The sequence below is a fragment of the Phascolarctos cinereus genome, unplaced genomic scaffold (assembly GCF_003287225.1).
Source record: "Phascolarctos cinereus isolate Bilbo 61053 unplaced genomic scaffold, phaCin_HiC Scaffold_4;HRSCAF=312, whole genome shotgun sequence".
In the NCBI taxonomy this organism is placed as follows: Eukaryota; Metazoa; Chordata; class Mammalia; order Diprotodontia; family Phascolarctidae; genus Phascolarctos; species Phascolarctos cinereus.
The window spans coordinates 375,791,497-375,814,773 of record NW_027555847.1 but is presented as its reverse complement, the minus strand read 5'-3'; the positions used below and the strand labels follow the sequence as shown (position 1 = coordinate 375,814,773).

At 43.9% G+C, this 23,277-nt stretch overlaps 1 protein-coding gene and 1 long non-coding RNA gene across 4 annotated transcripts in view; one reads left to right on the top strand and one right to left on the bottom strand.

Annotated features, from left to right (window-relative positions):
• Positions 1–17,281, top strand: part of LOC110207983 (uncharacterized) — a 136,568-nt gene extending 119,287 nt beyond the window's left edge. Inside the window, exons 1-3 of one of the 2 annotated variants that reach the window (XR_002324380.2) lie at positions 1,179–1,419; positions 6,383–6,468; positions 16,931–17,281. This is a non-coding gene — a long non-coding RNA (uncharacterized LOC110207983). Of the gene's footprint in view, positions 1–1,178; positions 1,420–6,382; positions 6,469–16,930 lie in introns of those variants that run through there. The other variant, XR_002324381.2, reaches the window with a different exon arrangement.
• Positions 11,312–23,277, bottom strand: part of ZBTB7C (zinc finger and BTB domain containing 7C) — a 525,518-nt gene continuing 513,552 nt past the window's right edge. For both annotated transcript variants that reach the window (XM_020985794.2, XM_020985798.2), the window contains one exon: positions 11,312–14,668. In XM_020985794.2, coding sequence (XP_020841453.1) covers positions 14,023–14,668 — 646 coding nt within the window. In that variant the 3' untranslated portion in view covers positions 11,312–14,022. The remainder of the gene's footprint in view (positions 14,669–23,277) is intronic.

Sequence of the window (23,277 nt, the reverse complement as noted above, 5' to 3'; positions counted from 1 at the left end):
AAAATCTTCCAAAATGCATATAGTAATGGTGATAATTGATTTTATATAGTATTTTATTTTTATAAAGCACTTCATATAGTCTATTTGATCCTTACAATAACCCTGTTCATTCTTTCCTCCTTCCTTCCTTCCTTCCTTCCTTCCTTCCTTCCTTCCTTCCTTCCTTCCTTCCTTCCTTCCTTCCTTCCTTCCTCCTTCCTTCCTTCCTTCCTTCCTCCTTCTCTCCCTCCCTTCCTTCCTCCCTCACCAGAAACTAGAACTCCACTATGGGCTAACCTTTTCATTTGACTTACCCTCTCTAAGTCTCAGTTTCATCTTACATAGAGTAGTAGAAACAATATGGCTCATTAAACTGGCATACAACAAAAGTGTTAGAAACATGATTTATTATTAAGGGGGTGGTTTGTGGACATATTGAAAGGAAATAGGTAAACAATAAGAATGAGCATGCCAGATCAATCTAATCTTCTTTGTCAGGGTTACTAGTCAGGTAGATCTAGGTAATGCGGTAGCCAAACTTTACCTACATTTAATTATAGCACTGGAAATGTTCACATGTTATCTTTGTAGATAAGATGGGGAAACATGGATTAGATTCTAGCCTAGTTAGGTGGATCCATAGATGGTTGAATGATTGGACTCAAAGAATACTCACTAATGGATCAATGTTAGCTTGGAGGAAGGTATGTAGTAGATCCATAGGGATCTATTCTTGACCATGTAACACTTTTATAAATGTCTTGGATAAATGAGCAGATTGCATAATAATAAAATTTATGGATGGAAAAAAACTGGGAGATATAGCTAACACACATGATCACATTGTCAGGATCCAAAATATCATTTGATTTTATAATTAATTTAACAAGAGGAAATTTAATGGGGATATGTAGAAGTTCCATATTTGTCTTTTTTAATTCACAGATAACAGATGGGTTAGATGAGTCTGAACAATAATTCACATGAAAAAGATCTGGGAATTTTTAATGGACTGCAAGCCCAGCATCCATCAGCCATGTAATACTACAAACAAAAACAAAAGAACAAAAACAAAGAAGGTGATAATTAGGCCACATTTAGAGAGGCATAGTGTCTAGAAAATTGGAAGTGATAGTTGTATTACAGTCTGCCCTGGTCACATCACAACATCCTGACTTTGGGTTTTGTTCTAGGTAGGGGCCATCTTCAGTCATCCTGATCTTTATTTGCCACGGGACCCAGATGGCTCTGGAGAAGAAAGTGAGGGTGGAGACTTTGCACAGCCCTCCTCACTTAAATCCAATTCACTTGCAAGTCATGGCATCACCTTCCTGATGTCATGGGCCTCCTCAAGAATGAAGGACAAACCACTACAACAATCTGTTCTAGATGTCATATTTTGGGAAACACATTGATGACCTCAAAAGTGACCAGGAGAAGGTGACTGTTGTAATGCTGCTATTGTTGTTTAGTTGTTTCTGATTCTGCATGAACCCATTTTTAGTTTTCTTGTCATACTGGAATGGTTTGCCATTTCCTTCTCCAGCTCATTTTACAGATGAGGAAACTGAGGCAAACAAAGTTAAGTGACTTGTCTAGGGTCACACATCTAGTAAGTGGCTGAGGCCAGCTTTGAACCCGGGAAGATAAGTCTTTCTGATTCCAGGCCTGGAGCTATATCCACTGCACCACCTAGCTGCCCACTTACTACTAGATAGAGTGTCTATTACTGGACAGGCACAGGGGGAAGGGAGTCAAGGAAAGAGCAAACCTTGTCTTGGGAACTTCAGACCTTGAAGTACAACTGAGAGCCTCAGCCTGAGCATTCTGCTCTAAGACGTCTGTTGTAGGGGGGCTGATAGGCCTCCTTTCACCTTCTCCTGTCAGTCTCTCTTTTCAGTGTCTCCCTTTCCCCTGTTGCTTCTGTGCTGCTCTCTCTCTTTCCAGCTCTACTTAAGAAGTCTGAGGTTGAAGACACCAACCTTCCACTACTGTGGCCTGCTGCTGCCCCCACCCACCAAAGCTGCTACTGCTTAGCTCCTTAAGATTGCCTTCCCCTCAGTTTGTACCTCATGGACCATGTGTCTCCCTTTAAGACCTCCAGGGCATGACTTAATTGTGCCTCAGCTTCCTCATCTGTAAAATGAGGGTGTGGGTTTACCCGCCCTCTTATGACCCCTTCCTACTTCTAAATTTATGACCTATGACTAAGTGATCACTTCATTGCCCAGTCTTTTTACCACATTTATGTTTTTTCCAAGTCAAAATTTCCTCTTTTTATATAGCAGAAGGGGCATTAGATTTAGCATCAGGAGCACTTGCAGTCCTTCCAGCTTGGTAGGACCTGCCTGGGCATGACTTTTGCTTGCTAGTTAGTTATGTGACCTTGGGCAAATCAATCCATCTCTTCAAGCTTCAGTTTCTTTGTCTGTAAAATGGGCGTAAGAATATCTGTCCCACCTCATAGAGTGGTTGTGAGGTTCACAATGAGATGATATAGGTAAAAATGATATTGGTGTATATGTATTGAAAATTTCCAGATGTAAACAGCAAAGGGATTGTTACAGCTACAAATGTAGTGGCAAGGGGTGATGGGTGAGGAGTCCCAGGATTGGTTTAATTGGTATGGAAAATGGCTAATAAGGAAACTTCCTCTATAATGCAATGCCACATCTGCTCTGCACACTATTTATTTATTTCTTCATAGCCCTGGAGACTATAAATTTCTTTAAATGTATTTATAGTCTTGGAGAGTTGCCTGCAGCATGAAGACTTGCCCAGAGTCACACAGCCAACATAGATCAGAGAAGGAGCCACCCGGCTTGCTACTTGTGTGCTCTGGAGCAAGGCAGGTTGTGTCTCTGAGATCTCTTCTCCCTCTCCTTTTACAGGTGAGGAAACTGGGGCCCTTTTTTTACATCACCCTCTCCTTTTACAAATGAGGAAACTGAGGCCCTTTGAGGGCCTCATGTGACCTGCTCTAGTACTTACAGGCAGATTTTGAATCTGGATCCTCTGACTTCAAATCCAGTGCTGTTTGCACTGGACCATGCTGGTTCAACATCCATCTCTACTACTGCTTACCTGTGGACAAGTCACTTGCCTATCTGGGCCTCCTTTCCCTTATTCCTAAATGAAAGGATAACTTGACTCGATGATCTCTAAGATTCTTCCCAGCTCTAAATTCTATGATGCTAACAAACTCTGAAACATAGTACCATCCCAGCCTCTGGTTCTGAGCACAGAGCATCTGCATGGCCACTTTATTCTGCCTTTGCACATGTGTGACCACTCTTTCCACATTAGAGAGCTTGGGCTAGGAAGGAAAGACAAGCTTGCCAGGTAGTAATCAGCTGCAGAGTGGTACCTGAATAGAGAGATAGGATACAGAATAGGTCTTTTATCTTGCAATCAGGAGGCATTCATAGATGAAGAGTCCCAGGCAAAAACCCAGGACGTGCAATCAAACCTCATTATATGTGAGTGGGGTCTCCCAGGGTGTCTTCAAACAACTTTATTCACCTTGCAAACCTTTGAAAAGTAATCAACCCTAAATTCAAATTTCAAAAGAAGTTAAGGAGCATTCTTACTTATTTACTTCTCTCTGTGCCCCATTTGGAAATGGTAATCTATTAATTATCACCATCATCATTGGATTATCAAAAATGACAACATTAATAATCTCTAGAGTACATCTAGATTCTCTTTTTAAAAAGAGAGAGTGAGATGAATTGAAAAAAGTAAAAGGAGCAAGCCAAAAGACAGCCAATGAATGATCCATAATAGATGCAGAGTTTCAAAAACTCATGTGACTTTGTTTCCCTTCCTTCCTCCCATGTCCGTTTCAAATGAAACAATGCCTGCTACCTTAATGAGGAAGGAACTGTCCAGGGTCCTTTGTGATCAGCAGAGTCAGATTCTACAAGGCCTGAAACTATTCTAGCTGAAAAGGGGACCCCAGGAAGAGCTGCAGGAATGCTTTCAGGCTTCAAGGGGACTCCTGGAGGGAAGTGGGTTGTTCATAGAATGCTAGAATAGGATTCTACACAACCACACAGTGAGGCAGGCATCCACTGGAGAAGGAGAAGGCCAACCACTCCAGTATCTTTGACAAGAAAACCCCATGAAGAGTGTTGCCCATGGGCCTATGAAGAGTTAGATGAGACTGAATGACTGAACAATAGCATGTGCCAGGCACTGTGTTAAGTGCTTCACAATTATTATCTCATTTGATCTTCATAGCAACCCTGAGAAGTAGGTGCTGTTGTTATCCCCATTTTTTAGATGGGAAAACTGAGGCAAACAGGGGTTAAGTGACTTGCCTAGAATCACATAGCTAGTAAGTGTCTGTGGCTGGATTTGGACTCAAGTCTTCCTAACTCCAGAGCCAGAACTCTAACCACTGAACCACTTAGGTACCTCTACTAAACTTTATGTTGTTGTTGTTGTTGTTATTTCAATAAACCTGTGATTCCATCAGTGTAGAGAGCTTGAGGTGAGAACCTGCTCCCTTTAAACTTCTCCTCTGTGCTGTCCCATGTCTATCTCGTATGTACAGAGTTGTTTGCATGTTGATTCTCCTAGCAGACCGTGAGCTTTCTGAGGAGACGGACCATTTTTGCTTTTTTGTTTTTTGGTTAGGCATTGGGGTTAAGTGACTTGCCCAGGGTCAAACAGCTAGTAAGTGTCTAGTGTCTGAGGCTGACTCCAGGTCCTGACTCCAGGGCCAGAGCTCTATCCACTGCGCCACCTAGCTGCTCCATTTTTGCTTTTCTTCATGTCATACTTTGTACAGAGTAGGCACTTAATTCATGCTTGTTGACTTTATTTGACTTTTCCCATAGTGAGGCACCTCCTCTGCAACCAATGGAGAGTTTCCTGGAGGTATTGAGAGGTTTAAATAACTTCTCCTGGGTCCCACGGTCAGTTTGTGTGAGAGGTGAGACTTGAACTCAGGTCTTCCTGACTTTGAGATAATCTCTTTGTCCACAATGCTATGCTGTCTCTCTAATTAGTAATATTGCTGAATAAAAAAGAATGAAAAATATGGCAGCTGGGATACAGTGGATAGTGCTCTGGGCCTGGAATCAGGAAGATCCAAGTTCGAATCCTGACTCAGACACTTACTAGCTGTGGTACTCTGCCCAAGTCACTTGACCTCTGTCTGCCTGAATTTCCTCATCTGTAAAATAGGGATAGTAATAGCATCCACTTCCCAAGGTTGTTGTGAGGATCAAATGTCTTCATGCTTATAAAGTACTTCATAAACCTTAAACTGCCATATAAATGTTAGCTTGTAGCTAGATGTTTCGGAAAAGACCTGATAACTTCCCAGTCCCACCATTATAACCAAGCTCTGCCATGAGATGAGAAAAACTTGATTTTTCTTCCAAAAATCTGAATTTGAAATCCCAGATGAATCTCACCAAATGTCTGAGAAATATCATTCATTGTAGTCCTGGCTAAGCAGACAATAACAGTAATTGACATTTGTAGATGGCTTTAAGCAGTGGTGTGCTGGAGCTGACTTATACCACCTCCCAAGAGCTGGTTGTTAAATTTTCATTGTCAGTATTTACACCTCAGAGCAAGTTCTTCAAACCAAAGCTTGATTCATTATTTTGTTGATTTCTAGACTTAAGAAAGTGATGGAGAAAATGTAGCTAATGCAGATTAAACTTCGAAGTGTCTCATACATACATACATTGTCTCCCCACCAACAGCTAGTTGTTAAACATTTACCAGCACGCCCCTAGCTTTAAGGTTTGCAAAGTGCTTTATATGTATTTTGTTTGATCCTCGCAATAGCTCTGTGGAGGTAGATATCACAAACATTATCTCTGTTTTACAGATGAAGTGGAACGAAATGAAAAGACCAGATTCCAAATCAAGATTCCCCTTCCTTCAAGTCTAGAACTATCTCCACTGTTCTATACTGGCTTTTTATAATGTGATGAAAAACATCAGTATAGATAGTGCCATCCCTGGAACACAAAATGCTCCTGGAACAAGCTTAGGAAACAATGCTCTGAAATGTTGCCAGGAGAGCCACAATGTATATGGGGAGGGGCAATAACTGAAGAAGAGATCTCCTGACAGGTAGTTGGCACCATGCCATCTGGTAGCTTCTTATCTTTAGCCAATTATTCTTACTAAGTAGATGCCAAGTTCAGTTGTCCTTACATTGCTAGAGTGTAACTGCTGTCAGCATCCTCTCAATGTTGGCACTTGGGGATGAAGCCCCAGTCACACTGCCCTGGTAATGGCTCTGACAGTGGGTAAATCTGTCACTAATGTATTACTGTAATAACAACCACAGACTCTCAGGCTTAAGAGGCATCTCAGGAGTCATCTAGTCTAACTTATAATTGAGTAAGAATCCTCTCTATGACTTACATTGCAGATGGTCATCCATCCTTTCCTTGAAGACTTCCAATGGTGTATGCAGGATGGAGATTAAGAGAACAAAGGGAGCTGGACACAATTTTGGTGAGCAAATAGTTATTTTTCATAGTACTGTATTGGGGGAAACTGTGAATTAATACTTTGGGGACAGTGTAGTAGGAGGAAGAGAACTAGGAGACAGTGTGGTACAATAGAAAGAGCATTGGTGCTGGAGTCAGAGAACCAAGGTTTAAATCTCACCTCCAATAGTCCATATGATCTTGGATGTGTCTCTTAACTTTACTTTTTTTTTTTTGGCAAGGCAATTGGGATTAAGTGACTTGCCCAGGGTCACACAGCGAGTAAATGTTGTGTCCGGTCTGAGCCTGGATTTAAATTCAGTTCCTCCTGACTCCAGAGCAAGTGCTCTATCCACTGCACCACCTAGCTGCCCCTCTTAACCTTATTACACTTCAGTTTCCATATCTGTAAAATGAGGGGCTAGGACTAGATGGTCTTCAAGGTCCTTTCTATTAGAGATCTGTGATATGATGATCTTTGTCAAAAGGGGGGAACATGTCAGAACATCAGGTCTTATGTCTTCTGGTTCAGTTACACTTGTCCTCTTCCATCCAGGAGTGATCAGGAGGTCATTACGGTGTAATGGAAAAAGTGACCTCTATTTGAGTCCCAGCTTCCCCACTAACTTGTATAATCTTGAGCAAGGTACCTTCTCAGCGAGTATATTCTGATCTTGGAAATAGGGACAATAGTATCTGCCCTAGTTGCTTCCCAGAATTATGGTGAGGATCACATGAAGTTACTTAGAAGAGGTGGAAAGCTTTCTGTCAATAATTATCATCACCATCACATGGATCTTTTTTATTTCAGACAGAAATTGGAGAAGAATCCAACTCCATCTGCCTTGTTAATTCTCAGTGGTGGTTAATTTTTAGCTTTTATCACCCTGAATAGAGTTTGTCAAAAATGGGGTCCTGTGAGAATAAAAATGAGTGGATGGATTATGAGATATGTAGAATGAGAGGCCCACATGGGAAAAGTTTTGGTGGAATTTGTTATGTCTGTTCCTACATTTTATCTCCTTTTAGGAGAGCAAGGCAGTGACTTCGTATTAGCTATCTCATTTTGGTATGTACAGATTAGAGTTTCATCTTGCTTCTGCCCAAAGTTAGGGAAAGGCAAGGGAAAGGGTTATGGTAGAGAATGAGAAGGAATCCTTTTCTCCCACAAGCACCTTGTGATCTTGGTGGTGGCACAAAGATATGCCCTCAGGCCCCAGGAGGTGAGTGAGGGATGCCATTAGAGAATTTCCTCCATTAATTGGTTTCTTCCATTCTCTGAAAGAAGCAGAAGAGCAGTGAGTGTCTATGATTCCCTGCTAGGGTGGCCAGCTGCTTATTGTTATACTGATTATTTCAGGGTGCCAAAAATTCTCCCCCAGATGCCTCCCTTTCCTGCCACTGATTCCTTCATTTCACTTACCAATAGATGCACCTTTTTATTCCACAGTCAGAGACAAGGCTTGTAAAATACAAGTGCCCTTGGGAGAGGAAACAGAGCAATATGCACTCACACTGAGAGGTATATATGGTTATTTAGAACCTTTCCTGAGAGTAGAGTCTGATGGGATGTAAGGAGAGAAGGGTAGCAGAGAGACAAAGAGAAAGAGACAGACAGACACAGACAGAGAAACAGACAGAGACAGACAGAAAAAGAGACAGAGAGAAAGATAGAGAAACAGAGAGACAGACACACAGAGACTACAAGGGCTTTGAATTCTGGAAAGGAAGATGTGGCTTGAAGATGTACTATCCTCCACCTTATTAACCTTTCTCCATGCTGAGAACATATACAATGGGACACATCATGCTTCAAAGGTATAGAAAAAGAGACTGATTGGATGAATAACAGCTAGAGGCTTGGAACCAGCCTTTTCACTGGGTTCTGTGTCAGGCAGAGACCTTCCACCTGCTTCAGCCGTCCCTCCTTCAGCAACCCCAAGAGGTGGTCACCCAGCCTCTACCTGAACACTGGAGCTAGTGGTTGTTTGGCATAGTGGGAAGAATAAGAGACTTGCATCAGAACCCTGATGCTTACCAGCTATGTGATATACAAGGTACTTGACCACACCGAGTCTCAGTTGCCTTATTTGTAAAACAGGGATGAAACCGCCTGCACTATCCACTTCACAGAGTTTTTATGAGGAAAGCGATTTTTAAATCCTTAGGCACTAAAGAAATGTGAATTATGAATTCTTAACAAAGGTCTTGCTACTCCTCCAAGGAAGCCCATTCCAATGTTAGATATCTCAAGTTGTTATAAAAGTCCTTCATAATATTACGAGGGGGGCAGTTAGGTGCTACAACGAATAGAGGGCTGGCCTGGAGTCAGAAAGACTCATCTTCCCGAGTTCAGATCTGGCCTCAGACACTTACTAGCTTTGTGACCCTGGGCAAGTCACTTAACAGTTCCCTCAGTTTCCTCATCTGTAAAATGAGCTGGAGAAAGAAAATGGCAAACCACTCCAGTATCTTTGCCAAGATACCCCAAATGGGGTCATGAAAAGTTGGACATGACTGAAATGACTGAACGACAACAATATTAAAAGACAGCTAGGTGGCCCAATGGATAGAACCTGGTCAGAGTTAGGAAGACTTGCGGTTAAATCTGGCCTCAGATGCTTACTAGTTGTATGACCCTGGGCAAGTCATTTAAACCTCTGCCTGCCTCTATTTCCTCATTTGTAAAATGGAGATAATAATAGCATCTACCTCCCATGTTTATTGTGAGGATAAAATGATATAATATTTTTGAATAGCTTTGAAAACCTTAAAGTTATTAATACTTTATTATATGATACAATTGCTATAAATGCTAGTTCTTCTATTTAGGTGAAATCTGCTTTCCTCTCATTTCTGCCCACTGGTGCTAGATCTGTAATCTGAAAGCATTCAGATCAAATCTAATCCCTCTTTTACATGTCAGACCTTTTAAATACAGCTAATATGTCCTCCCCAGTTTTATCAACACATCCTCATATGACATGATTTATACGCCCTTTATTGCTGAAAGCAGGCCTTAGCATAATCCTCAGGGGTTTCATCCCAAAGAGCATTTTTCTGTTACTGGCCTCTACTCTCCAGGATATAAGAGAGGAAGACCTCAGAATCAGGGCTGACTCCTAGTGTACTTTTGTTCTTGGGTACTTTCTATCTGTTTCGGTCTCTGTCTCTTATACACACAGAGATTTCCTGCTAGGCTGGACAACTACTTATTGGTATATTATTTTAAGGGTGCCAGGAAGTCCCCACTCTTCCTCAAATGCCTCCCTTTCCTGCCACTGATTCCTTTATTTCACTTACCAATAGATGTATCTTTTCTTTCCATAATCAGAGACAAGTCCCTCTAGGAGAGGAAAAACAGCAACATACACCCACTGAGAGGTACATATGGTTATCTGGAGCCTTTCCTTGAGAGTATGGTTTGAGGAGATGTAAGGAGAGGGGAGTGGAAGAGAGACAGAGACAGAGAAAGACACAGAGAGAGAAACAGAAAGAGACAGAGATAGAAAGAGATCAGGAGTTTATACGGTACAGTAAAACACACATACACACACAATTGACTCAAACACAACTAGCTCTCTAAATTAGCATTATTTTTGCTATTCTCCACATTTAGGGAAATGACAAGAAAACAAGCTTATATTAGGGAATTATTCAGACCAAACCAAAAACCTTCCTGGGGCCATCTACGTTCAGCCCAGTCTCCTACATCTTCTCCATATTCAGTTATAGCCTTCGGTAATTGTCCCAGAGGTTGAGAACGTTGACCTCAAGGTCCTGCAAAAACCCCAATTAGTAAACACTATTAAGATTTGGAAGGTACTTTAATGACTCTTTTGGCCAATTCTTTCATTTTAAAGGTGAGGAAACAGATAAAGGAAGTGACTTTCCCAAGGTCATAGTTATTTAGTTTCAGTGTTGGGGTTAGAACTCGGATGTTTTGACTTTCATTCCACAATGCTATGAATGATTCTATTTTGTTGACTAGACTTTCCTCATAGCTCTAAGGTTTGAAACCAAAAAGTTTGTGTGTGGCAGGAATGGGTGAGGAGAAGCTTAATGTTAGCACTCAAGCAATGACTTTTTAGAATTCAGTTTACTAAATATTTCATTCTCTAAGCATTGCAGGTGAGTCAAGGTTTAAATATTAAAATCCATCTTCTGACTTATTTCTTTCCTTCTTGGTGCTCTCTATGGTTGTGAAGGCCATAGAAGGCTCCAGATGACATGCCGTGGATCCACCAGAGAGTGACAGTGGATGAGGAAAGTCATAACAGAGAGGGAGACAGCTCTCTGGGGCTGGTCTGGAGAGCCAGTGAGGTGGCTCTAAAGAGCTCCATGGCGCCTCTCATCCATGTATACTTCTACACACACACACACACACACACACACACACACACACGTGTAGTTTTCTAAACTTGTATCTAAAAGTCCACACAAAACTACAAAGACATAAAGCTTAGTCTCACCAATGCCCATTCTCCTACCTTGATAGACTTTTCCAGAAAAAGAAAAAAATCAGTTTTAAGTAGGGAATGAAAGAAACATAGCTTTCTCTGGACCAAAACCACCAATATTCACTTGAATGGGGATCTAGCTTTCTCTGTTGTTGGAAGGTGGCTTTGAATTCTCTGATCATCTTGGTGAGTTTACAGGGAGATGAGCCTTTGTTCAGGCCTTTGTGAGCTCCTCCCTGTGGAGACTGTGGCCTACTGGCCCAAAGTGGGAACTAAGGACATTTCCTGGGAGTTGATCAAGATAGATGGAAGGTACCCAGTAGACAAAACCCTAATCGTGAAAGGTCTATGTGTGGCTGTCATGTTATGCTTCAGGGATCACAAAGACTGAGTCTGAATGCCATCGAGTCATCAATTAATACTGTTTAATAAATAGGCCAGAGAATCAGCTGAGAGTTTGTCTCGGCAGGATGCCGCGTGCCACCAAAGTTATGGAAGATTGTCCCTTTAATCACTAAGGCAAACATTGTTTGAGTGTCAATGTACATAGAGCAATCACATAAAAAAGAGCTATAAATAGAAAAATTCCAAAGATTCTCCCACAGACAGACAGAGAAATGGAAATGAAAAACAAAACCAATTTATAAACAAAAGTAGAACAAATAAACAAACAAAACCACCCCACCCATTTGCTTCAAGTTCCTGTTGATGTACAGTACTCAACATCTTTGGACGCTTTACAATGATTCCAAATTGTAGACAAAAAACACCTGAAGTAACTAGTCATCTGAAAACATTGAGTGTAGAAGAAGTCATCACACATCTGCAAAAAGACAAAACAAAACAAAAAGCTCCAATTCATTAGATTCTGTTTGGTAGTCTTTTTTTTTTTTTGCTCTTAAAAAAAAAATGGTTTGGTTTGCCCTCCATCCCTTGGCTGCCCCTAGGGTTGGGGGAAGGTTTGGCTGGTAGGAGGCCAGTGTCTGAAATGGCGGTAGGGGGCTAAGAAGCCTTCTTCCCAGGCAGGCGACTTCTAAACTTCAAGAGCAAGTTGGAGGAAACAGGAAAGCTGTACAGTCACTTGTGTGGTGTAAGGAGTGGAAGGCATAGAACTAGGATAAGGTTAGGCTGATGCTGGGGCCCAGCAGAGTCCGAGAGGTGAGTTTTGAGTGTGATGGAGTCTGTGGTCTTCTGGGGCCATTTAGCATCAGCTCCCAAGGGAAAACTAAAACGTGTAAGAGTGTGTGTGTGTGTGTGTGTGTGTGTGTGTGTGTGTGTGTTGGTGAGTGGGGATGGGGGGGGTGAGGAGTTCCTTTCTGTTGAACCACTCAGTGGGCCTAGGGCAAGGGAAATCTCATGACATCTCAGTCTCTGTCAGGCCAGGCCTATCCCTGCTCCCAAGATCCTCTCCCAGTGGATTACTTCTCTAGCACGTTTATAGAAACCAATCAGTTCTCAGGGAAGGCAGAACAGCAGAACTGGAAGGCACCTGGCAGGTGGAGCCTTCTTCATTTTCAGTCTCTCCTTAGGTTCAGATCTGAATGGCCCAGAGCTGTGCAGCCAGCTCCCAATATCCCTGGTCCCCAGGGAATATGGTCTGAGTGCTGTGGCCAATCAAAGTCCACAGAGAAGCTCAAACACACATTTTTTTTTTTAACTGATCACTGTAACCTTCTCCCCGCCATGTCTGGTACCAGAGCTTCCTACAAGGAGCAAGACACAGAGGTCTGGGCATTCAGTTCTTTGAATTTCCCATCCAACCTTTTACTGAGGTGCTCAAATGAACAGAAATGAACAAAGGTTAGGCAGCTGGGGAGGAAGAAGCTCCAAACCCCTGGACAACAAAACGATAAAATCAACCCCTGCATCAGCAGGAGTCACGTGAGCACAGTTTTCAGGAACCTTCGGGGAGGGAGCAGCAGTAGAAGAGAGGCAGTGTTGGGTTTTAAAATAAACAGCTGTCCAGCTGACCACCTTCCAGGTGAGCACTGCTGGCTCCCCAAGAGCCATCGAACCATCACAGAAGAAATAGGTCCCAGGTCTTGGAAAATCACTGAGAAAGGGTTTACTGGATTCTTTTTAAAGGTGCTTCCTTTGAAAAGGAAGGATCTACTAATGACAGAAAAAAAATCTTCTGAGCCCCTAAAAGTCACTCTCAGGTCTGAGGAGTCAGAAGAGGAGCAGTGTGGTTCCCTTCTTCCATGGTCTTCTCCTGATGTGGACCTCGTTTTGTTCCCATGGGGGATGGGAATTTATAAGGGAACACAAAAAACAATAAGCCCAAATTTCTCCTGGCCTTTCTCCTAGGAGTTCAGAGCACCTCCCAGAGAGTCCCTAAATAATCCTCTCAACTTCCTTTGAGAGGTAGGTATGGGAGGGCCCTTATGCAGATGGGAGAAACTGAGGCACAGAGCAGGGAAATAACCTGCCCAAGGTCATATAGCCAGTCAGTAGAGGAGCAGAATCCAGCAGGCCTATGCCCTCTCTCTCCAGAGTTCTCTTCCTTTGGATGCCATTATCCTTCCAAAATAGGAAGGGACATTTCCCTTCATGTAAGTTAAAGGGGAGCTCTTAGGAACCCATTTGGGACTGTGGAATCTGCATTGGTACTGACATGGTAGCCTCTGTCTGAAGCATACCATTGAAGAACTAAAGGGGTCTAGAGAGCAGAGGTTCCCCAGGTTCTGCAGGCCCTGAATGCCCCCTACCTGCCCCTTCCTGCTTACTTCCTGGCCTTCCTTGACAAATTGACCTCCATCTAGCTACTGCTACAACTCTGTACTGAGAAAATGTTTCCTCCCCGGCTTCTGTGATGGGGAAGAACGATGAAAGAAGCGAGGGCCCAGGTCTGCTTAGGTTTTTGTGTCCAGTTGTGAATAGCTATTTCCCTTCGAAGGTTATTTCTCTTCTTTGAAGTGAGAAAATTGGTGGCTGCTGCCCAAGGAGGCCTGGGTTGTGTGGCTTTGCTACTATTCTTTTTTTTTTCTCTTTTTCTAAAATAAAATGTAGAGAACTTACAAAACCTGTCTTGGGGCAAGGGAGAAGGGGAGGGAGAGGGCCATAGGGAGTCTTGGTATGGAAGAGGAGCAGGAGACAGACGGGCATGACCAAAGTTAGGGCTAATTGTTTGCTTCTGACATAGAGGCCATGTGGTTGAGTCCTGCCAGCCCTGTGAGCCCGGCAAGCCCAGCACTCCACGGGTCTGGGAGAGGGAAGTAGGGTCGGGAAGCCATGTTCTCTGCCAAGGCGAAGGCAAAGAGGCCCCCCGCATTCCTCTCTGCCTCCAGCTGTGCCCTCCCAAACAGCTTCATCTGTGTCTCTTCAAACTGTCGTTCCAGCTCCTGCAGGCTGAGGGTTCCCTTCGGGGCCCCCAGATAGTGTTTGGGGGGACTGGGGCCCGGCAGGCACACGGCTGCCCCGCCAAGGTGGCCACCAATCTCCCCTAGGGTGGGGGGCATCATGAAGGCCTTTTCCTCCGTCGGGGGGGTGGGGCCAAAGAGAAGGCTGGCCGCCCTCCACGCGGCAGGCTTGCGGCCTCGGCGGGGCCGGGATATCCGGCAGCTCTGACGCTTGATGTGGCGGTGAAGGTGGTCTGAGCGGGTGAAACTCTTGTAGCAGAACTCACACTGGTAGGGCCGGACACCTGTGTGAATGCGCATATGGTTTTTGAGGTCATAGTTGTGCACAAACTTGGCATTGCAGTGGATGCACAGGTAAGGCCGCTCACCTGTGTGCTTCCTCATGTGGATTTTCAGCTTGTCCTGCCTGGGAGACAAACGTGGGGGAAGGGATAGACCAGCAATTAGAAAGAGTATAGAAGCTTCATTCCTTCCACTCCCGCCCTCCCCCATTGTGGAGGCCTGCCACTTTCGCACCCTTCTCTCACACCATCCATGCCTGGAACTGCTTTCAAATGCTGTTGCTCCTTCTCTAGTCAACTCTCCAACTGAGTGTGGCGGCTCGCCTACAATGTGTTCACAGGCAAGGGGCAGCAGTATTCCTAAATGCCCCCTTTCTTCCAAGTCTTAATTATTTGTGAGCATTTCCACATTTTTATAACTCAGAGTTAACAAGGCTTCCCCATTAGGGCCCCACCTGAGGCACAGGGGGACAGCGTCCAGGGGAGCTCACAATGTCAGTCTTGTGGCCATTGGGTGACACCCCCCCCACGAGGGGAATGGCATATTCTGCTTCGGAACCTCCCTTTCCCACCTCTGATGCTGGGGGAATCATTTTACCTTCTGCTGTTCCCATCCTGGTGCTTCAGCTCAAAGCCCCTTATCCCAGCCCAAACCCTGGGGCCTGTTGAGGTCTGTTCATCCTGAGAGCAAGTTAATCCAGGTGACTATAGAAGGCTGGGCACACCTTATCCAAGCATCTCATGTGGCGGTTCCCTTCCTAAGCCCTGGGCTCTGTTCTTTGTCTGCAGGTAATTTTACTTCTTATAAAAGTACCAGGTGCAAAAGGAATGCTCCCTAATCAACAGGAATGTTTTTCAAGGTTTAAGTTACTGGTATTCTGAGGCAAAGCATAGCACAGTTTAAAAAAAAAAAAGAGAGAGAGCCTCTGTGGTCTGGAGGCCGGGATTCTACTCTAGTCTTTTCTTCTTACCTAGCTCTCGTGAGTGGTGAGTCCTTCTCTGGACAGAGACATTTCTAGGGCCTCAGCTTCTTATTCTAAACCTGGTTCACGTCTAGGTCATACTTTCCCGATGGTTACAGAGCATCAGTCTCTACTCTCCAGGCTAAAAATGAAAATGCTTCTACCAGCAAGCAGCACCCAAAACAGAATTTGCACCTGGATCCTCTTGTCTCCAGGACTAGCACTATTCTGTACTACATTGTTTGGCTAAATATGTACTGAGCACAAGACATTCCCTGGAAAAATTTTTTAAAAGTAAATTCCTCATATGAGGTTGTTTCTCTAACATTTGGTTCCTAAAAGTGGATTACTGATAGGGAGGTTTCCACCCTCCCCCCTTCTTTTAATTGGTTAAGAGGCATCATGGTAGGGGGGTTAGAGAGCAGGCTTCTAAACAGGGAAGACATGGGTTTGAATCTCACCTCTTGCCCATACTGGCTATATGATCCTACATAAGTCACTAAATCTTTCAATTCCCCAGGGTATGTACCTCTAAGACTATAACTGAAGAGGTGTTCATGTGTATCAGTAGAAGAACTGAGAGTTCCCTGTACCAATGAAACTCAAGGTCCATTCCCTCTCCCTATTTCATTGGTTAACTGAGATCAATAGTTCATGAGGTCCCGCTTCTTTCTCCTTCCTAAAAGCACTTTGTTTGGGTCTTTGCTTTGTTCTAATTTGTACCATGGTTTTTTGTGTCTACATCTACATGTCTAATCTCCTCTATTACAGTGCAGATTCCTTGAGGCCAGGGAGAGTCATAACTAGCAATTCTACCATGTGAGGAAAGCATCCCAAAATGTTCCTAGGGTGAGCAGCATAGAAGCTGCCCCCAAATCCACTTCTAAGATAAATTCAGTAGGGCAGGGAGAGAACTTTGAGGAATGACCTTAGGATACAAGGATCCGTGGTAGGAAGAGACACTAAGACAATGAACCACAGAAAGAAGATAGAAAACCTGAGACCTTTATATGAAGCAGCTACTGGTGGAGGAGGGGGTAGAGGAGAGGAGATCTGGGAGCTTCCTATTTTAACTAATTTTTAACTGGTTACTAGGTTCAGTTATTTCTACCAGCTATAGAATTACAAGCACCTTCTAAATTTTGGTGCCCCCCCGAAAAGAGTTACGGCTATTTATGGCTCTAAGGACAGGGACTGTCTTACCCATCACTGAAACCCAGCTACAGGGGTGGGGGAACCTGTGGCCCTCTCGGTCCTCAAGTGCAGCCCCTTGACTGAATCCAAACTTCACAAAACAAATTTGTAGAATTAAATTAAATTAAATTAAAATTGTAGAATTAAATCAAACGTAACCCCCCAACATATATGTGACTTAGATATTGTCTCTTAAAACTTCATAGCCTTTTTTTCTTTTTCTTTTTTTAGATTTCATCTGTATCAAGAAGCCTAAATAAAGGAGGCTTAAGAAGTGTCTTCATTCCTGTGATGAATAATGGGGACTCTCTCTTCTCCTTATCCTTAAGGTTTACAGAATGCTTTTGTCACAATAGCCCAGTGAGGCAGGCCATGAGAGTGTCAATTTCCTCATAATGGTCATTCAAGTATTTGCACCCCTATTTAACAAATGAAAAAACAATACTCAGAGAGGTTAGTAACTCCCCCAAATTCACACAGCTTACGTCTCCAGTTTCCAGGTGTGTCATGGTCTCTACCTCCTTCCTGAAGCTTTTCCCTCATTCTATCAGATCAGTCATGACTTTCTCTTCCCAGTAACAACAGCACTTTTTTTTGTGATAACTCTCCAATATACTTATGCAACTCAATATCTGCCTTGGTTTCTTATCATCCTTCTAAACTGTAAGCTCTATGAAGCATCATAGGATAATAATAGCCAACACTGACATGTTGCTTTAAGGTCTATGGGCAGGTTGGTGGCACAGTGGCTAGAGCTCTGGGCCTGAAGCCAGGAAAAACCATCTTTATGAGTTCAAATCTGGCTTCTGACATCTACTTACTAGCTGTGTGACCCTGGGCAAGTCACTTAACCCTGTTGGCCTCAGTTCCCTCTCTATAAAATGAGCTGGAGAAGGAAATAGCAAACCACTCTAGTATCTTTGCCAAGAAAACCCCAAATGGGGTCATGAAGAGTCAGACACGATTGAACCAACTTTACAGAACAATTTAAGGTTTGCAAAGGACTTTACATACAAGCGCTGTCTCATTTGATTCTCCCTCAAACCTTATGAGGGTTTATCACAGGTTTTATGATCTCCATTTAATAGATCATAGAGCTAGAACTGGAAAGATCTTATTTTACAGATGTGGAAATTGAGGCTCAGAGAGAATATGTGACTTTACTGAGATTACACAATTAACTTATTAGCATCAGAGGTAGAATTCAAACCAAGGTGGTTTTTTGTTTGTTTGTTTTTTTGTTGAGGCAATTGGAGTTAAGTGACTTGCCCAGGGTCATACAGCTAGTAAGTGTTAAGGGTCTGAGGTCAAATTTGAACTCAGGTCCTCCTGACTCCAAGGCCAGAGCTTTGTCCACTGCGCCACCTAGCTGCCCCTAAGGTCTTTCTAACCTCAAATTTCTCACACTGCCCACTACACCTCGTTGTTTCTTCATATCCTAGGATTCTAGATTTGGAGCTGAAAGAGGCTTCAGAGTCAAGGCAGGGTCTATGTGTGTCTGAACTGTACATCTCCCTCAGTCCTGACACAGGGCCCTGCATACAATCGGCATCATATAAATACAGTTGTACTCACATTTATAGGTGTGTACGGTAGGCTGCCCTTCCTAGAGTCGCCCAGATCCCTACTACAAGTCCTGTTTGTGGAGTGAAGCTTCTAACTTCATGTTGGGGCTCTGGTTTCCGGCTGGTACCAATTTAGAAACTCAATTCCACACTGAAATTACTGGCTACAACTTAATTTGATCAAATTAAAACCTTTCAACACTGGTGAGTCTGGGGCTGCCCCTTCCAGGACCCTGGGACTAAGAGATGCTTTACTTTCCATGCTTTACTTTCCCCTTCCTGATTGACAGTGACCACTAGATGTCCTACTGGCTCTCATGTCCAGGTTGTTTCTAAAGATTGACCAAAAGAGGTTCTTGGGGAATGGAAGAAGGGGGTCATTGTGAGAACATTACCTGGGGGAATGGCTTCACCCCCTCCTGTCCTTCTCTCCCTCGTGGCTGAACTCCTAACCTGACTGTTGTGGGGGCTTGTGGGCAGGGTTATAGAGCTAGCCTTCCAGTGCCTAGAGTACAGGGATGTCCCCTGCCCTTCAGGACCCCTTCCGATATCACAGTTGCTGTTCCTGTGGGAATCAAGCAGCTGGAGTGACTCAGGGAGACAGGAAGGATGGGGGTGGAGGGAAGCAGCTCTGCCAGCTGGTGCTCAAAAAGACCTGAGGCTCATCTACATCCATCCAATGAGCACTCTGAGGCTGGTGGGGGAGGAGGGAGCTCCCTTCTCTTTTGTGACATCTCCCCTTCTTTTCCCCTTGAAGGATGCTGCATTCCCGTGCTTTGTAACCAGATTGTATCTACAGGGTTTCAGGGAATTCTTAGACCTGGAAATAATCTTAGAGATCTTTTAATTAGGGCCCCACCTCCTCATTTTACAAATGGGGAAAACAAGAGCCAGAGTGGGTAAGTGACTAACTTAGGGTCACACAGTTGGTAGCATTGTCATCCCTCTTTGGGCTATTAAAGGGCAATGACAAGGATTAAATTGAGGGATTATATTCTTGGCTGGTACTTGAGTCTCAGAGCTACTCTCTGGGCCTCAGTTTCCTTATCTGTAAAATAAGGGAGTTGGATGAGAGGTCCCTTCCAGCTCTCTGACCCTTTCACAGATGTGGTCCAGTAACAACTGCAGCAAAGGGGTCACCTAAGGGAAGACTTCATTTACAAGTTTTTTCTGAGGCTGGGGAGCCCCTGTTCACATTCTTCTCCTCCAGCCCCAGGGCAGTGGGGGTGGAGGGGGGGGGGAAGGGAAGGGAAGGGATTAATAAGGGATTGAGCAGACACAAAATTAAACACAGCTGCCATAAGAGAAGGATGGGGCCTCCTTGTCCCTTGAGATTTCCTGGACCACAATTTGAAGGGCCCTGGCCCTAATTCAATCTCTTCCTCAAAAAAAAAATTACAAGTTCTTAGGGCTGCAAGGATCCTTGAGAGAGCACCTGGTGTGTTCCTCTGCCTTCAGGACACAGCATACCCACCCCAAGTGGCCCAGACAGATCAAGAGGTTATCCTATTTTTAAAGCTCTCCTCTAGGCACTAGCTAGGCCAGTGCTATAAAATCTTCACTGTTTTTTTAAGGCTTCCTGCCAGTGTCCCACGTCCTGCACCCAACCAACTCAAAGGACACTCATAAATGCATTTGTGTGCATTTGCCTGGACAGAATCATGGAATGTTGGAGCTGGAAAGAGCCTCAGAAAAGAAACCTGACTTCCCCTCCTTTTACAGATGAGGAAACTAAGGCCTCCAGAGCTTAGGTGATGTATTCAGGTCACACAGCTGGTTAGCAGCAGAGCCAGCCTGAGAACACATCCTTTCTGGGTTGCAGTTCAAAACTCTTTCCCATATACCACTCTTGTATAATACATATGTGTCTCTCGTAGAGAAAGCTGGACTTGGAGTCCAAAAGACCCGCATTTGAATCCTGCTGCAGTCACTTACTTGCTGTGTGACCCTGGGCAAGTTGTTTAACTTGCCCAGTTTCCTCTGCCTCAGTTTCCTCATCTGTAAAATGGGTATAACAATAGCACTTATCTCCCAGGATTCTTTGGGCAGCTAGATAGCACAGTGAGTAGAGTGCCCCACCTGGAGTCAGGAAGACTCATCTTCCTGAGTTAAAATTTGGCCTCAGATACTTACTATCTATGTGACCTTGGGCCAGTCAGTTCACCCTATTTCCCTCAGTTTCCACATCTATAAAAATGAGCTAGAGAAGTAAATAGCAAGCCACCCCAGTATCTTTGCCAAGAAAACCCCAAACAGGGTCATGAAGAGTCAGATACAACCAAACAACTACAACAATAATCATCTAGGATTCTTGTGAGGATTAAATAAAATAACATCCATCTGTAAAGCACTTTGTAAAACATAAAGGATAGTGGTGAGCCATTCAGGAACCATGTAGCCTAGGGCAAGTCACATTTCCTCCCCTGGTCTGTAGTTTTCTCAGCTACAAAACTCACATTTTCTCCTCTTGTCAGCCCCCTCCCTTCCTTCCTGCTATCTCCTGCTGCTAACACGCCTACCTGAGTCCCAATCTGCTGCCTTCCTGCCTGCCAGCTAAAAGATTTCACCTTCTGAAAAGAAGGCCGGACCAGCAAGAAGATCCCCATGAGCTCATCCATACCCAGAGTTAATAAAAAGAGCCAGGAGACCTCTGGCCTAACATTGAACCGCCCTACATCAAGCTCCCAATCAGAATAATGCTTTCCCAGCACTGCAGACACAGATCTTCTCGGCAACCTGAGGGGATGAAACTAATTCCCTTCCTCCTGCTGCTGTTAATGACATTACATTATCTTAATAAGGTTCTAAGCTGCCAGAAGTTAGAGAATTAAAAAAAGAAAAACCTAGCAGAAGAACTGAAACCCAAACAAAAAAAAAACACAACAGTTCTCAACATTGCTCCAGGAGAAGACAATCACATTCTGGGAGGGCTGGGGGGGGGGGGAGGTACTAAGTTAGGAGTGCTTAGTATGGGCTCATACTTGAAGTAGGAGATTTGGGTCTAAAAGTAGTCTGTTTTCCTGCTATCTGGAGAGGTAATAGGATCATAAAAATAATATAAACTGGCATTTATAGGGAGCTTTAAAGTTTTCAAATTTCTTTTTGTTCATGGATTCAGTTGAGGCTCACAACCCTGTAAACAGCTATTACAGATGCGATTCCCATTTTACAGTTGAGAAAACTAAGACGCTGAGAGGCTCTGTAATGTCCATGGTCACACAGCTCATAAGTGCCTTCCTAACTGTTGTTCAGCCATTCTGTCTTATTTCAACATACTAGAAGGGATGACAAGAAGCATCTAGTTTGGCCCTCTCTAACTCTCAGTACTGCTGTCTGAAATACTCCTTCCCAAGGGTCTAGAGGTGAACATGAAGCATAGTAACAAAGAGGGCACTAGACAAGAGTCGGGAAGACTGGGTTTAATCTTAATTTAGACATTTACTGTGTGACCTGGGGCAAGTCACTTAATTTCTCTGTGCCTCAGTTTCCCGATCTGTAAAATGAGGGAATTGGACTGGATAGCATCTAAGGTCCCTTCTAGCTCTAAAACTATGATCCAACTGGCTAGAGACAGAAATCTGTCTCTTATGATTTGTGGTCATTCACTGGCGTTTCCCGTACATTCATTTTGTATCACTAAGCTAAAAGTTCCTTCCATTCTGGTGCAGTGTTGGGCACCCATGGCCCTCAATACATGATTATTTGCTAATCCTAACCTTGATTTTGATGGCTATGATTGAAGAGAGAACTGGGACCGAACACTTTGACTATGGTTGGGTCTATGCCCCTCCCATGGAGCAGAACCCACAGAGAACTCCCTTCCACCTGTGTGAAATCCCACCTCTCCTGCAAGGCCCACCTCAAGCCTCCATGCTTCCTTCTTTGACTCCTCTAGCCCCCACTGAGTTTCCTGTCCTCTGATCTCCCACAGCAATTGTGGTCTGTACATAACTGTTTACTAGTCTTGGGTCATTTAATGTTGCTTCCCGCCACCCTCAACTTTTGGCCATTTGTAAAGGCCATCCTGCGTGCATGGTGTGCACTGATTCCCCATCTCTGCCTGTTAAAATCCTTTTCTTCTTCACAGCTCAAATCAGGTGCCTTCCCTGACTCTCCCCTGAATGAAAGTATTCTCAGATTTTTTAGGGCACCTTGTCTGTCTCTTTCCTTTGTCTCATTACATTCTTTCTTGCATTGTGCTTACTCATTATATCCTCCCAATTGACTGTAAACACCTGAGGGCAGGAGCACCTCATTGTTCTTATTTGTATTCCAAGTGCCAACATGTAAACCCTATCTCCCCAGACCCTAAGCTTCTTGAGGACAGTGAGTGTGTGTTTCACTCCACTGAATCTCCCATTAGGGGATTCTGTTGGTAGTGAAGACTGCCCATGACACAGGGTACCCCATCATAGTGGTAGGTAAAAGTTAAATGGTACCAGCGATGACTTTTCTGTTGGTTAGAGCCTCTTCATCTTCTTCCCTTTCTAAATGTGTGCCAGGGACAATAGAAGAGAATCCAGGATGAATTCCTGAGTAAGCTCACCCAGAGGCCTATTGTTAAGCCTATGGTTTGCAGACTATTAAAATTATTTTCAAACAGTTTTCTGTCTGAGACCTGTTGAGATTCTCTTGTTGCTAAGGGCAAAAAAATATTCTGGTCTTGTCAGAAAGCTTTGACAATGTATATTTTGCTTGTCCTGAATGAATTTTACCCAGCAAGGTACAGAGCCAGGAATCTAGCATCCCCTTACACAAGGATGGACTGTTCAAAGGAGTTTCAGAGCTCCTCAGAGGCTATCCAGGATTGTGCAGGAAAAGGTATGTCCCTGACACAACTTTTGTACAGATTGCTACCTCATTCCTTCTCTTCCCCTCTGCCTGATTATACGCCATGACCGTTTCTAGGTCTTTTAGCAAAAAACTGTCATGAAATGGCTATTATCTCTGGCCTGGATTGGTGGAAGGGGCCAATTGTTCTCCCTGATTCCAATCTCTCCCCTCAGCTGCTAA